The sequence below is a fragment of the Arachis hypogaea genome, chromosome 1 (assembly GCF_003086295.3).
Source record: "Arachis hypogaea cultivar Tifrunner chromosome 1, arahy.Tifrunner.gnm2.J5K5, whole genome shotgun sequence".
Lineage (NCBI taxonomy): Eukaryota > Viridiplantae > Streptophyta > Magnoliopsida > Fabales > Fabaceae > Arachis > Arachis hypogaea.
In genome coordinates, this window is record NC_092036.1 from 43,228,336 (window position 1) to 43,245,723 (window position 17,388).

General features: G+C 31.1%; 1 protein-coding gene across 2 annotated transcripts; it reads right to left on the bottom strand.

The window, feature by feature from the left end:
- Positions 1-1,375: 1,375 nt before the first annotated feature.
- LOC112803107 (THO complex subunit 1) lies at positions 1,376-8,880 on the bottom strand. 2 transcript variants are annotated; one of them, XM_025846598.3, is made up of 21 exons: positions 8,567-8,859; positions 8,308-8,391; positions 7,889-7,963; positions 7,661-7,754; positions 7,189-7,334; positions 7,013-7,084; positions 6,762-6,834; positions 6,605-6,667; positions 6,470-6,516; positions 5,945-6,013; positions 5,691-5,816; positions 5,520-5,585; positions 5,389-5,430; positions 4,624-4,740; positions 4,404-4,486; positions 4,052-4,118; positions 3,589-3,660; positions 3,421-3,471; positions 2,695-2,754; positions 2,455-2,604; positions 1,376-1,929 (listed from the first exon to the last, which is right to left on the bottom strand). In XM_025846598.3, exons 1-21 carry the CDS (start codon positions 8,567-8,569, stop codon positions 1,675-1,677), a joined length of 1,815 nt encoding a protein of 604 aa, XP_025702383.1. In that variant the 5' UTR covers positions 8,570-8,859; the 3' UTR covers positions 1,376-1,674. The 2 variants fall into 2 exon arrangements, with proteins under 2 accessions (XP_025702383.1, XP_072054175.1); XM_072198074.1 differs by lacking the exons at positions 6,470-6,516; positions 6,605-6,667; positions 6,762-6,834 and having other exon boundaries at positions 8,567-8,880.
- Between the last annotated feature and the right edge of the window lie 8,508 nt (positions 8,881-17,388).

Sequence of the window (17,388 nt, forward strand, 5' to 3'; positions counted from 1 at the left end):
TTCATGTTTTTTCTATTTCTTGCTGTTCATACTTTTCTTCTTTTGTTCCAAAATGTGTGACTTACCTTTTCTATTAGGATACGATTTTTTTTTCTAAATTTCATAGTTGTCATATAGATTTGGTAACTGTACATTTTTCTTTTTATATATATACATCCTTTATCATTATTATCAATAATAAAAATACAATACACATTTTTATTCATTCATACTATTTTCTACATTTTTCTTGTTATTGTTGTTCTTCATATTTTGTAGGTTTGGAGCACGCCAAAGACCACAAAATGTAGCCAAGATTAAATGAGTAACTTTCTAAGTCCCATCCCTCAGTAATAGCTTGCCAATGTTATTATTCTGTCATTCTAGCTTTATTTCACTAACTGAACGTCACTCTGTCAAAATAAGAAAAAAAAATAGTATTGGGTTTTAAAATATGGGATCCTCTTTGGATTTTTATGTTAATAAAAATAAGCATTACATGGGAATGAATTCTTCTCAGGTATCTTTAACATAGACAGTATAAACAGTATTACTGCATACAGTTTCTTATGATTAGCTTATAAATGCCATTTTGGGTTATAGTGGTGCAAGGAGTAGTGAGTTATGTGTGACATGTTTAATGTAATTTTTTTTAATAATTAATTTTGTTAACAAATTGTTATATGTATCAATTTCTTGTTATTATACAATGAAACAGTTTTATGAAAACAAGCCTAAGAAAGAATAATAAGAATAGATAGCATTACAGTACATTAATTATAACAATAGAGGTACAGTTTATGTTTCTACAAATAAATAAAAAGGGACATACAGTTTATATTAATTGTAAAGTAACTTTCAACATTTCACCAAGGTAACTTCCAATAATTTCATATAATAACCTATGACACGAGACACAACAGGTACACACATACAAATTTTAAATTTTTATAAAATATATATATATATATATATATATATATATATATATATATATATATATATTACTTTTTAGATAAATTAGATATTTTAATATTATTAATATTAAAATATAAATTAATTTTTAACTATTTTTATTTTTTAATTATTTAAAATATTTTGTTTTTAATAAATAATAATATATACTATTTTTAAACTCATTTTAAGAATACATATTAAAAATAAAATTAGACACACTAATACGTAATGGTATTTAGATATGTCCAATCATGTCTAAAAAAAGTTTTTTATTTTTTATATAGAATATCAAATAAATATTAACAAGTGATAATAACTCAGCAAAATATCCATACTTTATAGATAATAACTAATTGTCAACCCGCAATTCATTTATAACATATAAATACTAATAAATTTTACATGGATACACAACAAACAAAAGGTTATCCACCAAAAGGAACAAATAAAAGGTTCATCGTATTTTCTTCTCTCCCTTTTAGCATTTCAAGATACAAAATTTGTGGACACCAAAAAAGAAGATACATCATTTATAAGAGTTTGACCTAAACATTAGAATTCAATCCAATATTTCTTGTTTCACCCAAGAAAAACACCAACTCCTTAGAAAAAAAAAAAAAAAAAGCAGCATTTTCCATTCCTTTCTTCCTATTCCTATTCCTATTTGGCCTAGTAGTGAACATTAAAGCTAACTTAGCCACGTTATAAACAAACACGATGCTGACAATGGCATCAATATCAATCATCCTTAGCATCTAAATCAACATCTGCATCCGTCTCTCCGTCTATGATGCCGGCCTCAACTTCAGCATCAGCGTCCAATTGACCTGCTTCCTGGCCACCATCAGTGTCAGAACTCTGCTTTTGAAGTTCTTCCGGTGTCGGGGTTTCCCCCTGTGCGCCAGGGATGGAAGCAGCATCAAATTCCATAGGTGTCGCTGTCATATCAGTTCTAATGCCTTCCACATCTACCTCCGTTGCATGTGTAGACATCTACTTCAGAGGAAAATGAAAATAGATTAAAAAAATAGCAACATTCAGCATGATGTATCAGGATTTCCTATTCAGATCTTAAATCACTTGATCGAACGCTGTTTTAGCATGTTATACATTGAGCAATTATATGTCTACTGGAGGCACACCAAGGATAGAACCTTAGACCAGTTTTCTTTTTATAAAAAAAATATAGAAATCAATTGATTACATGACCATACTCACACATGTTTCAACTTGTTTAATGAAACTTCATTTAATTGTTGTGAGGTGAGAAATTCGTAAGTTTAAAGAATATCTAAGCATTCATATCTGAAATCCGGATTGAATTTTTTGCTCAAGCTTAAATAATTTTGTTAACTAGATGTGGGAAATGAAGCATAAATCACAAATCACAATGGGGATTTCAAAGGACATGCTAGTGAATGCAACCAGAAATAGTGCTGAACTCTGGCTATAGTAAAATTTATCTCTTTAAGCAGAGGTAACTAGACAAAATGGAAAGCTGGATCTGAATCAAAGAACCTGATTTTCATCAACTTGATGAGCTGTGCCTTTTGCTTCTTCCTTTTTGCTACGTTTTCCTCTCTCATTCGGTTTAGCTTGATATTTAGATCGAACATCAGGTGGCAAAAGTTCCAGTGGTACAACCCCTTCAACGCCATGGTCGGTAAACTGTAATTATAATCAACATAATTTTCATCAAACCTAAAAGGGTAGCATACAATATATTGCAGATTTACAAGTAGAAAATATTCATCTGACCTTGGAAAAACCCTCCAAATCCTGTCGTGCTGAAAGCCGTAGACCCTTCCAACAATAAACCTGGATTGAAGAAAAAGAATAGCAATTTCTAAGATACAACTAAGACTGAATAACAGCTATCAAGAGAACAAACTTGCACCCACAAAATATGGAGGGATTCCTGTTGGTTCAAGTCCGTTAGAAGTTGTGAAAAATACAATATATCATGGTTACATCTTGGAATATCATAGAATATTTTAAGAAATCTCTTGGAAGTAGTTTTTATTGTCAAGAGATTGGGAAGCATTGTGTTTGGAACCCAGCCAATTAGAAATAAGGGACTTAATTATAATTTAGTGCATCACTAGGTTGGGAGGGTTTGTAACTAACTCTGCCTTGCTGGCAGAGAAGCAGAATGAAGAGGATAGATATATAAGGAGGTGGGAGAGGTAGTAAGGGACTGGGGACTATCTCAAATACTCGCGATCTATTTCTCATAGTTGATACAATTCTTATGGAGAAGGTTCACATCGCACTGATTCAGTCTCAATCCTAGAAGTATTCTCTTGCATTATTATTTATTACCATTCTATTCCCATCCATGATAAGAGTACCTTGCACATGCTACATTATGAATTCTAGCCTTAAGAGTTTATTTTCCAAGCTTTTTAGATAACTTGTCCTTTCCTTTGTTTCTCCAAAATAAAATTTCTTCAGGTCTAAATGAAGTCTTAGGCAGTCCATTACCCGGTTATTCTTGTGGTGATATTCAGCTTCTATTCCAGCAGAAGGATCCATCTGTAATTTCAAAATGCAAAGAATCAATTTTGATATTTAAGTAAAGGGGAAAAGCTCTAGCCCATAACTGCAAAAACCATATAACCACCCCACTGCAGCTCAGAAATAAAATCTTACATCTTCAGCCAAGGGTTTCCAATAATCCATAATTGAAGGTGTTTGAACACGCTGAGGATTGGTTAAAGCATTCTGGAAAGTCAAGAACTTATGTAAATGGAGAATTATAGAAAGACAATCCACATTATGAATAACACACATTGAAAATGAAAATTTGTAATTTAAGCGGTTAAATGAAAATTCAAGCTTAGAATAGCATCAGTGCAATGATGTGAAAGAATTGGTCTGAGCAATGCTTTGGTAAATGATTCACTGAAGATGTGTACATGCAACAACATAGAAGGAAATACAAGTTTCAACCATATTCACTTCTCTCTTGGTTCTCTTTGTTTGAATTTTCTCAACCTCTTCTTTTTTTTCATTTTGTCAAACTAAATAGCTACCACGTCACTTAGATGGAGAAGCATAGAATGTGATGCCAATAGGACTTCAGCCAACACAATACAAAAACTTAATAACATACCGGATTTTGATCTGCCCACTTCCACAATTGGGAGAGTTCTTTGTTACCCAATCTCCATCTAGGCTTACTGTAAACAAAGGAGAGCAACTCAATCAAAAAATAGAAAATAAATAAAATGAACAAGGTGAAAAGAGCAAATACTCATTGTAGAAAACAACAACAAAGCCTAATCCCACTAGGTGAGATCGGCTACATGGATCAGACAACACCATTAAGTTCTATTATGTATCATGTCTACAGTGGAACTGTTTATACGTAGATCTTCTGTCTTATTTTCCTATAGGATCAACCCATTTCTAGTCCTATAATCCAAATGTAAAACAACTAAAGATTGGCAACATGACTATCATACCGCTTCTTGGTCCCATCTTGTATTGCTTTCTTTTCGGTCGGTTGTTTTTCATATGGCAGGCAGCCATCGCGTTTCCACCACACCTAACAGTAAAAGGTATAGAATGGTATCATGTCTCATTTTATATTAAAAAGTGGATAATCACCTGATTCTGCACATGTCGCATTAAATTGCATGTGCAAGAAAGCATAAGATGGAAGACTTTAAGGAGGATCCTCACCCAATTCTTTTCCCGTTCCAATATATGCTCAATTTTGTGAAGAAATTCCTTTCCTTTGGGTGGAGTCAGTTCAAGAAGTCTTTTAACACGCGCCTCACATGATGAAATCTCATCTTTCTGAAATAAAAAAGAAAATATGCAGGATACTTTTGTCATAAAAGGAACTCCTGAGATGAATAGCCAGTTACCTAGTCTCAAGACTTTTGGTACTATTACTAAATGACAAGATAATCAATTTCACAAGGTTAGGCCAACTGCACGGATCCAATAACACCATTTTGTCCTGTTGTTCATATCTAAATGGATAAAACACCATTTTTTGTCCTACTTTGATTCATGTTTACAGACATTAAAATTTTGGCATTTCTAAATTTGTTCATTTATCATTTTTCTTTGTTTCCTTCTATCTGTAACTATTGGCTACCTTCTATACACTAGAACTTCTATAGAACATCTCCTTATATAGGATCAAGTTAAGAAATGTTTTGCTATCAAAATTCTAAAGGGAAAAAGGGGAAACAGTTCACATATAAAAAATAACTAAAAAATATATATATATATCTAGAAACATGTAAATAAAGGAGTACTTTGAGAATCGCAAGAGTCCCTATTCAAGTAAGCAAACACAAACAGCATCGGACCACTATAAAGACAGTGGAGTGGCTTTGATAGCAAAGAGACTAACAGCAGAGATAGAGGTCAGATGCAAATTTAGTATTTAGTATATACTACATAACATAAAAGTTCAAGGGAGACAGTCCTAACCATGCTTTCAGATGGCAGATCCTTATCACCTTTTCCAGGGGCCTAAAAGCAATTGGAGGAGAAACCATCAGATAATCCAGTTTAAAATATAACAGATATATAATATGTATACAAGTATTCTAAATTTTTACCTTTAAATAATCAAACAAGATGAGGCATTGCACCAGAACGTGGCGTCGGAAACTTGGATCCTTTAACTAGAAGTTCCCCCAATAAAAAGAAACGAAAAGAGAGCATCCTGAGTCAGCATATAAACATCTTGTTTAAACATGCATTCTTAGTATGGTTGTCAAACTGCCTACCTCCAGTCCCATTAGTTTACTGCTTGTGAGATATTTTATGCTAAAATTGACAGCTTCTTCCTCCAAATTATTAGCATCCCCCTCTTCATCACTTAAAGGTTGTGCTTCAAATGTATTCAGTACAACCTTCCATTCAACAATAATTCTGGTTATTAAATAAAAATTAAACATGTTTGTGCCAGAACAGAAGAAATTTCGTAACAGAAAATATTCATCCACACAACCAGACAGGAAACTATGAAGTAAAGAATTACCGACAAACTGGACGCAAATTTCTGCCACTTGGAAGGAGCATGAGTTATAGTTGGATTAGAAAAATATTCCTGCATCAAATAAAATAAGACCAATAAACATTACTTTTTTTAAGTTTTCTCTTCAATTTAAATATCTCACATCATGTAGTCAAACTCTAGAAGCGACATCCATTTATTTTGATAAAGAATATTGCGTAAAAAGGGATGAATAGATGGAGATCGGAACAAAGAGATCATGTTTAGAAATTAAAATCTAGCAAAAGAAGAAAGCAGCGATAAAGCAAATAAAACAGCTTATAGACTTTGAACTTCTTGTCAGCTTAAAGAAAAGTTTCTGATGAAAAGAATTTTACATCAGGAAGGAACACACTGCGATGACTTAATAAATTCAGAGAAGAGTTCAGTTAAGAAATCCTGTTAGTAACTATAACAACATAGCTTAGATCTAAATCCAACAAACAGAATATTAAGGCAAGGAACAAGCATCAAATTATTACTCAAACCAACTTTTCAGTACAGACCTACCTGTAATCCCCAGAAAGTCTCATAAAACTTGAAATCAATACATATGCCTGAAAAGTAATAAAAAAGGAATTGTAGACTAGAATCAAACAATTAACCTCAAAAATATTGAGTAAGCAAAGAGTGGTGAAGGCACACCTAGGGGTTCTTTCTCATATTTTGTTTCATTTGATGTGTTAAATACTCCTTTGATGTTTAAGGCTTCAAGAAAAAAGAGAGAGAGCCATCTAAGAAAGAAGATTATGAAAAGGAAATAAAAAATCCAGAACTGAAGATAGGCTTCACACAATTGAACCTGATCTCTCTGATAATGGAAAGAAATGAGCCAAAAACATGAGAATTCTTCCACAAAACACCACATCATTTGCCTATAACGATAACATCAACACATTAAAGTTATGGCTGTCATGAGAAGAACACAATTGCAGCTAACCCAAACTTAAATAATACCCATCTAACAGAACACATTGCGCATATTATCATATAGCTTACAAGGGTGAGTCACGCTATAATCTTTTACACAAACATAACTGGTGTTTAATGGACCTTGGACAGCCGGCGTAGGAGCTGATTGCAGGTTCTCAGCATCACAAGCTTTCCTCGAGCAAAAAGTTCTTGCTGTATGTCATGCAATGATAAGAGTTCCAAACAAACAATGGTCATGTATATATCCAAAAAATAATTAGATGAACATAAAAGCTAGAAACAGTTGGCAAATATACCTTCCCTAATATATCTTGTTTGCTCTCTATATAACCAAAAATATCTTTGCAGTTTTTCATTGTAGACATTTCTGTCAAGTCTTCCAACAGTGAAAAAATCATACCACCTTCTATATGTTCTTTCTCACAAAGATATAGTACTATATCTGAAATGTGAAAACAGTATGCAAATATGAGCAGGAGATAAACATGGAAGACTACATAAATAAGATGCACGCCAAAACTAATTGGAACATTCCTAAAACAGAAGAAAAATGAGTGTAAAATTCAACCAAAGAATCAAAATAAAACCAATAATTAAATGATGCACGTTCCTTTAAGTCTGAGAAAATAAGAACTTTTTTACTTATGTAACAACATAGATTGCACAGTTACTAATGTAACTCATTGTGGGAAAGTGATCTATACTACATCAAATGATCAGAAAGCACCATAAAGAAAATTTTCTTGTAAGCAAAAATGGTTAACAAACCAAGAAGACGAGGAATGAGGCCTTGAGTAGTTTCAGTAGCATCAATTGATTGCCCAAAGTGCATTATTTTCTCCCCAGACTGTACTGCCGATGACTGTTCCAAAGTACAAACAATATCATACATGTCATAAACAGAGGAAACCAATAAACTCAACATTCAACAGGCAAAAAAAGAGGGGGAAAAAATACATGACTAATCCATGAAAAAGAAACTCCAGCTAGACATACCACATATTCCTGAAGTAGCATGCGTAGAATGTTTTCTAGCAACTGGTTCTCATCTTGGGCCAATTTCGTTTGCTTCTGTTAGACACAAATCAATTAAATCAACCACAGCTGTTAACAAAATCACATGAAAACTAAGGGAATCCTGGGCTCCCATTGCCAATCAGTCACCACAGGAACAAACATCAATCAATGAAGGATAGAATTACATATCCTATTATGATTCGAGATACTTCCTACTGAACCTTAAATACAAATTTCTTCATTTTAGTACCCCTTCCCCCAATAAATATCATTAATACAAAAAAATAAAAATAAAAATAAAAATAAAAGATAAGTGATCATAATCAAATGTACATTTCTCTATATACAAAATTCTCCGCTACATTTGAAATTCTCAAAAGATTAGAGGATGGATATACCTGAGGTTTGATGACTTCTTGAACTGTCAGTAAAGCGAAATGCTCAGGTGGCCCAGGCTGCATTATAGCCCTTTTAAACACCTCCTGCGAAACAACAACAACAACAAGCAATCAAGAAAAAGGAAGTAATAAAGCCAAGTTCTAGAACACAGGAAAGGGAATTAAATCAAACACAGCAATTCACACAAAACAGTGTTCAAAATTGGGGCAGTGTCTTACTCAACAAGTGGAATACGGAAAATAGCGGAAGGGAGCTTACCATGTTGAAGTCTAGAACGAAACCCTCACTTATGGTTATGGAACCGCAAGGCCACCAATAATTAAAACAAAAACGTAAATAAAAAAGAAATCAGCAGCGCATTCCAAATCCTGGTTCTGCAGCGGTGGAAAGGGAGCGTCGCAGCGTGAAGGACACGACGGCGGCACGGCGGGAAGATGGTGGCTAGCCACTTTAGCGGGGTTTAGAACTTTAGATGCAGGGAAAGGTATGTTTCAGGGCTTCACTGTCCCAAGAAGTTCAATTTTTCGAAAATTATAGTAACAGTTTGTTTTGGCTAGATTATACGAAAAATCTTTTAGAAAAATAAAATAATTTTATATTTAAATATGTCTTTTGTAAAAATATCATTTTATTTAATAATTATATTTAGATATGATAATACAAAATCATTTTTTATTTATTATAAAATTAAAAATGTTTTTTAAATAAAAAAATAAAAATAAAAAATATAAATTATAATTTTTAAGAAAAAATTATTTTTTTAATATTTTAACTTTTATTACTAAAATTTTATTGAATATACTAAAAAAAATTTAAAAAATTAACAATTTAATAATACTCAAACAAGGATTTATTTAGGACACATGTTAAATTTATAAATTAAAAAAATTTATTGTTAAAAATATAAAAAATTTAAAGATGTACTTGGTTTGAGTGTTTCTAGTTTTTATTTTCACTTAAAATAAAAAATAGAGATAAATATATGTTAGTTTGATTTTAATGAAAATTGTTTTTATGGAAATGTTTTCATAATAAGGTGAAAACAAGGAAACACATACCTGTTTTTACAATTTTCATTATGGAGTGACTTTTTTCATTCTCATCACGGTTAAAATTAAAAAAATGTATTTTTCTAAAAATATCTCTTTTGCTGCATGTGTTTTATTGTATTTGAATATAATATAAAAGACAGTAATATAATGTCTTGTATTATGTTCAGATAGATATGCAAAATGATTAAAATATTATGCAAAATGGTTAAAATAGTTATATATTCTAAATTTTCCGTATCAAATACAAATTAATTTAATGAGAGTACGTAGGAGTACAAGAGATTACAAAAAGAATTAATCTATGAATCAACAAGGTAAAAATTGTATTGAAGCAACAAAATTAAGAATAAACAAAGTAACGTAAGAGTGAATTAAGCCTCCATTAAGAAAACTTATAACATGTCATAAAAAAGATAATGAACTTTAAGAAAGAAAGAATTATTCAGTAAAGTAAGAAATTCTACCAGAAAATAGTACAAAAAAAAGAAAAAAAATAAAGAAAAGGCGGCAAGAAGAGAATACATTTTTGAGAACAATGATGTAGAGAAAAAGTTTAAATTACCAAAAATAAGAAGGGATAATAATAAAATAATAAAAAATATCTATGGATAAAAGGAAAAAATCATAAAAAAATCCGTGTGTACCTTCCTAAATTCCGTGTCTATTATTATCCTTTATAAAAAAATGGATACAAAAATATAAAAAATTGTTTGAGAGACAATATATTCAGTGTCCATATCTCTGTCTCTGAACATTCTTTAAATATTGGTTGTCTATGTCTCTGTGTTCTTTCTCCAAAAACAAACGTTACTTTTATTTTTTTTTTTATGCCACCTCCGATCCATTCTCTCAATTTTTCTATAATTGGTCGTTAATCTTCTTTATACTGCTTAATATTGTGCTGGTAAACTTTTTTTTCTGGAAAAAATGAAACATTTCTTTTTTATATGCGTTTCTATTTTTAAAATAACATTTTGGGAATTTTTGTTTCTCAAAAGTTTTTCTTTTTTTAGCATTGTGATGATTTTTATTAAGAGGTTAAGTTTTGTTTTATGTTTAAATAGTTATATGTAACATTGTTGATATTTCTTTCCTTTGTTGCATCTTATATGTAATAATAGTTAATATTTATTAACATAAGATAAGAAAAATCTGAAACCGAATATAGTAAAAAATAGTCCAATAAAAATACAAAGCTTCTATTGGCATACTCTATGAGCGAGTAAAGAATGGGCAGCTGCAATGTTCAACATTTAAGACAATAGTTTAGGAAAAAATAAAAAATCAATTGACTATAATTGTTACAGAACATTACGATATAGCTAGGCTAAAGGAAAAGTATGATCAACAATGCATTGCACATTGACCGAGAATTATGTTCGTCTAGAATTTTTCAATAAAAATAGAATTTCGTTGTAAGCATAATTTTAAACTAATTAATAATCCTCAATCAAAGTTATAATTTAGTTGTTACAAGTATAAATTTCAATAAAAATAAATCGAAATATTTAAATTTCGGATCGTCTCATAAGAAATTGCAATAAAGTGCTCTATTATTGACTATGAAAGAATAAGGGGGTTTGATTTGATGATTGATAAGAAAAGTAAATAACAAGAAAGTAAATAACAATTAACTAATAAAGGAAGGAAAAAAATTCTTAACTAAAGCATAGAAATTGAGATCACCATCATTGTCTAACAACCATATATTAACAATTATGAAGGACAAACCCATCAAGTCTACTTCTATACTTAAAGTAAGTCAAATAGGCTTATTCAACATCAACCCATAAGTCCCAATCTAGCCACTAATTGACATAATAGTAGGCTAGTGTTAATGGGTATCGAATTGACCAGTAAGGGTTCTCAAATTACCAATTCAATTTGACCCAATGACTTAAGGTCACCCAATTCTCTTAGCCTAGGCCAAGAGTATAGAAAACTACTCTAATACTAGTGGAAATATTTTATCAAACACCTAGAGTGCAATAAAAGTAAGCATCACAAAATGCAAGAATTAATAAAAACTATAACTAACATAAGCAAGAAATCAACAATAGCAACTAAGATAAACATAAAATAAAAGACATAGAAACTTAAAATTGCATTAAAAGAGAATTGAAATTGACAAGAGAGTGCATAAACTAAATTAGCAAAATAAAGAAATTAACAAGAGAAGTAGATCAACTAAAATGCTAGAACAAATTAAAGTAAAAGAAAGCTAAAATGAAACAAGATTAAAATCTAGATCTAAATGGAAGTGAAATAAGAATCCTAAAATCTAGAGAGAGGAGAGAGTTTCTCTCTTTAGAATTCTAACCTAAAACATGATGAAAACTAAACTATGACTACCTCCCCCCTTCCCTTTCAATTCTTGGGTTCAAAAAGCATCAGAAATGAGTTAGATTTGGTCCTCCTTGAACTCAGAAATCGCCCCCAGCGTATTGCCTTTGATGAGGTCACGTGCCGCTTGTCACACATATGTATGGGTCACGCGTACACGTCACTGGCAACTTTCCTTATCACACGTACGCGTTGCCTTGACATTTGCTTCTTCATGCGTATGCGTGGGCCACGTACACGCGTCGCTCGGCAGATTACCAAAATCTCATTTATTCATAAATTCTCTATTTTTGTATGCTTTTTCTTCATTTCTTCAATTCAATCCTTGCCTTCTAAACTTGAGATCACTTAACAAACATATCAAGGTATCGAATGGAATTAAAGTGAATTAAATTTAGCAATTTTAAAGCCTAAAAAGTATGTTTTCACTCTTAAGCACAAGTTAGGAAAAATTCGCAAAACCATGCTATTCCATTGAATAAATGTGAGATAAGTTGATAAAATCCCCTAAATTCAACACAAGATAAACCATAAAATTGAAATTTATCAAACCTCCCCACACTTAAACTAAGCATGTCCTCATGCTAAACCAAGAAATACAAGAAATGGGGTATGAACATTTATTCAATACAAATAAACTATATTCACTTATCTTTATGAATGCAACTAAATGTAAGATGCTTCTACCTACTTGGTTAAAAGTAAATCAATCTCCAAGAACACATATGAACATGTAGGGCTAACGTAGTATGATGATTCATGAATTCCACCAATTCAAATATTAAAATGAAGTTCAAATAGACTTGCAAGAAGAAAGCTCATAAAAGCCTAGAACAAAGACTTGAGCATTGAACCCTCACCAGAAGTGTATTTGCTCTAGTCGCTCAAGTGTATAGGGTTGATTCACTCAATTCTCCTCTAATCATGCTTTCCAAGATTTTTTTCATCTAACAATCAATAATTATTCAATACATGCATACATTTATCATGAGGACTTATTCATAGGTTGTAATAGGGTTAGGATAAAGGTAAGGATATATACATACATACATACATACATACATATACATATATATATATATATATATATATATATATATATATATATATATATATATGGCTAAGTGAGCTTGAAATTTACATCTTTGATTAACTTAGACTCTCACCAAACACATATAACAACCTATACAATTCTAATAGACCACCTAGCTACCCATTATTCCTACTTTTTTTTCTACATACTCATGCATTCTGTTTAATTCACATTCCATATGCATTGTTATTATTACTTTGCTTTGGGGCATTTTTGTCCCCTTTTTATTGTTTTTCTTTTTCTCTTTTTTTTCTTTTATATATTTTTTCTTTTTATTTTTCTTTTTCTTTATCATTTTCTTTCACTAAAGTATATACAAACGTATCAAAGCATATGGTTTTACATATTTAATACATAAGTATGTACCCAATTCCCAAGATCTTCAAAAAATACAAAAAATGCACTTTTATCCCAACCAATGTTCTCAAATTTCCCTTATTTAAATGATACGCACTCTCACTAGTCTAAGCTAATCAAAGATCCAAACAAGGGATATTTATTGTTTTTCACTTAGGGGTAGTAATGTACTAAAATTCAGAACAAAAGGGTATTAATATAGGCTCAAAATTAGCTAACAATAAAAGATAAAAGGTAGGCTATTTGGATAAGTGAGTTTTTTGAAATGAATGCCTCAATCATATAAATGTGTTCATACACAAAATAATGGATATAAAGAATCAAACAAATCAAAGATTACAATCATAGAAAGAGAATAATATACACAAGAATGGAAAATAATGGCTATATGATATAACCACACAATTAGGTTCAAAACTCACATGCTTATGTGTTCTTAGTTCAAAATCCATGTTCCAAAATTAATTCCTTCAAGCAATATCAACACACAAAAAATTATTCAAATTGGTAGTATGCCCTAAAACAATTTTTTTAGAAAGGAAATCATCACTCTAACCAAGTAGTCCTAATATAAAAATGGGTAGAATATGTACAAATTCTAACTATCATGCAATCTATCATGCAATGCAATGCCACATAGTTAATCCTCAGTCAAATGTCAATTCGTAATCACTTTAATACATTCACAAACAAATAGTACAGGCAAGAGATTCAATTCAATGTACAAGCAAGTTACAACAAGACAAACAGCACAATCACAAAGAAATGAGACAAGCAAGCACAATCAAATGCAAATGTGCAAACAACATGATGCATGTCTATCCCTAACGCAGGCCATGAGCTCATGTGTTGGTTGCCTACCCGCTCCCGACATTACCTGGGCACAAGTCCCAAATATGGCTTTCTAGATGCATACAGTGTGCTTATAAGTCGTACGACTAGGCCGCATACAGTGTGACTTTAAGTCGTACGGCTAGGCCGCATACAGTGTGACTTTCCAACTCAATAAGCGTACATCTGGAAAACAGTTCTCAGTGTGTGGGCGTCTCCACTTTACATTTGGCACTAAGGCCCAAACAATATCACATCTGCTCTCCTGTGGCAGACAATCTCTTTAAGTTAATATATTCTTTAAATCCTTGTTCTCTGCTCTCATGTGGCAGAGATTCCTTTTCTTAAAATACCGAACTCAAAACAACACTTAAAACAAAATCTCTCCTTATAATATCGGATTTAAAACATTATGTTTTTCTTAATAAATCGAGTTTAAAAATAGAATACACCTTTTCTCAACTAAATAAATCTCAAATAATTTAATTTTTTAAAACCAAATCTTTTAAAATAACTTTTCAAATAAAACCTCAGCTTTTATAAAATTTTGACAGCATTTTCTCTAAAATTCTTATTATGCCACCCTTCCAGGTCCCAACCAAATCATTTTTGATTCTCAAAAATCATCCCTGATAAATCAAACATTCCAATTCCAATGCCAAATCATTTTATAAATCTAAAAGCTAACCAGGTTCAATTTCAAAATCGTTTCTCAAATAAGCTTGTAAATAAGGTTTTTAATACAAATTTCACTTTTTCATATACTTTTACAAAAAATCGGACAAAACATCCTCTTAAAAAAATTAGACTCCAACACTCTCCCAGGCTCCCTTATTTTCTCAATAATCAACCTACTTTATTTCAGTTTAGTAACCAACAGTTCACTTTAAAAATTTAATACAACAATATCCAATCAAGCTAGTATACTCAATTACCAACAATTCCCAAATCAGCTTACAACAGAGCCCACTATCATCAAATAACTCTCAGATAAACAACCAAACCAAAAAATTAACATAACTAAAAATTTCAGCAACAAATACCATCTCGATCCAAACTCAATTTATGTTTCAGTTTGACAAATAACACTAATTAAACACCATTCACAACCATAAATCAACCAATCCTCATCAATTAGTAATACAACACACTTATGAATTATTTACAATTATTCAATAAGCTTTTTAGGCATTCTTAAATTAAAATATTTAATTTTAAAAACAAACCCCCTATCTCCGTATGAAATTAAGATCAACGAAAATTTTAGAAAAGCTTTCTGACTGAACTGCTGAAGAGAAAAATGTCAGTAATCGACTGTACTTTCTAAAATTCTAATTAACCGAATTTAAAAGAAAGGAGAATTACATCACCATCAATTTTTACTACCATCAATTTTTACTGGACAAAACTAACACCAACATGTAAAGAAGAAAAATACGAATATTTTTACTAAATTAAATTTTTTATTGAAATTATAGATCTCAAGAAATTAAAGCCGAAACTCATGAGAGGGTTAGAGTTCTCTCTGTTCTTTCTCGGTCCCTTTCTTTTATTTTCTTCAAACTCAACTTAGTAATGAACGAAGAGAAAAGGAAAACTGATTAGGGGATGACAGTGAGGAATAAAAATTTGTGGTGATTAAGCCTTAATATGTGTCATTACCATACATATATATAATGCATATGAGACAAGCTTTAAATTTTCTTTTTTCATTCCTTAAAGGCTTCGGCCATTTTTTTAAACTTTAATAATAATAATAATAATAATAATAATAATAATAATAATAATAATAATAATAATAATAATAATAATAATAATAATAATTCTTTTATTTTTCTCAAAATAATTTTTATAATAAAAATTATTTAAAAATTTTAATAAGTTTTAAATTTAAAATATCATAAAATTTAATTTAATTACTTTTAGAAAAATAACTTTTTTAAATAAAATTATTAACAAATATGATAAATAATAAATCACTCATCATTTAATTTTCAAAAATTTGAGATTTTACATTGTGCGGAGGGACTTGCTTGTTGTCCCATTCAGAAAATTTTCCTTTTTTCTTTTGGTGGCCAGCCTAAAAGGAGATAAAAAGAAAGAAAATTAAACCCACAACAAAGATATCAAAGCAAATAAAACATAGACGGGGCTAATGCCAAAAAAGAGTAGGGTTCTCAACTATATAGTAGCTATAACATGTAAGTGATAAAAATAATATAAGTTAAGGCATATCAACTAACACTTGATGCGGGAGTAAAGTCAAAGCATAAGCAGATGACATGAAGAGCACTTGGAGCATCAAGTTCAAACAAGAATTGACACAAACAAGATTCGTGATAAGCATTGAAGATTTCGGTCCCATCTTAACTCAATAATGATTAGGCACAAAAACAGACAATAATGAGTTAGAAGGGATTAAAGCACTAATCTTACGTGTGGGGCAAAATTTGCAAATAATAAGTAAGAAAAAGTGGGATATGAAACACAATGCAAGTTTATATCAATGCACAAAGAATGCAAGAGTCATAAAGGATTAATCATTGACCTAAAAATTTCATCACCCATCAATACCAAACAAGTTAAAAAGCACCTAAAATGATCCAAGAAATTCTCAACAATTGAGTAGAAAAATTCAACACCAATAAAAAATAGCAAACATAGAAAAGAAAATAAGAATAAGTTACCAAAATAAAATTAAAATACAGTGAATAAAAGCATGCAAATGCAATAGACAAAAGAAAAAAAAGAGGATAAAAAATGAGAAGTGGAATTTTGAAGAGAGGGAGAAGAAGAAAGTAATAAAGGAAGAAGAAAAAAGAAGAAAGGAGAAGAAACAAGGTAGAAACAGGGTCCGAAGGCGAACGCACGCTTCATCCACGCGTACACATGGGAAGTAGAAGAGGAGATGTGATGTGTGAGCGTCATCCACACCCACGCGTGGCAAGCAAAAAAGAGAGGGGATGCTATGCGTGGGGCCAAATCGTGCTCTTCGCACAAAAGCCACACACTTCCAACACAACTCTCTGGTTTTTGTACCAGGGAGTTACAGTAGTGAATTCGACGCGTACACGTCATCCATACACACATGTGGAGCGCCCCCTTTTTTTTCAAAAGAAGAATAAAAATAGAATTTCACACTCTCCTAACTTATAAACACTCTAAACCACCCAAAATTCAAATTTAATAAAAAAATTTTAGTTTTTGAAAAATTTTCAAATACAATGCACACAAAGCTTACACTTCAAGCAAGATGTAATTCAAAAACAACTATTCTAATCAAAGCATGAACCTAACAAGTAACCTAGCAATCAAAGCAAGATATACTAAAGTATGAAAAGAAGAAAACTACCTAACAATGGCAACCCAATTCATTCATTTATTATATCTACAGGAGAAATGGA

Coding starts and splice junctions, on each gene's coding strand:
- LOC112803107 (XM_025846598.3), bottom strand. Junction 6,668..6,761: donor TCCATTATCAGAGAGATCAG/GTTCAATTGTGT, acceptor TTTTTCTTGAAG/CCTTAAACATCAAAGGAGTA. Junction 4,487..4,623: donor TGGAACGGGAAAAGAATTGG/GTGAGGATCCTC, acceptor TTTTACTGTTAG/GTGTGGTGGAAACGCGATGG.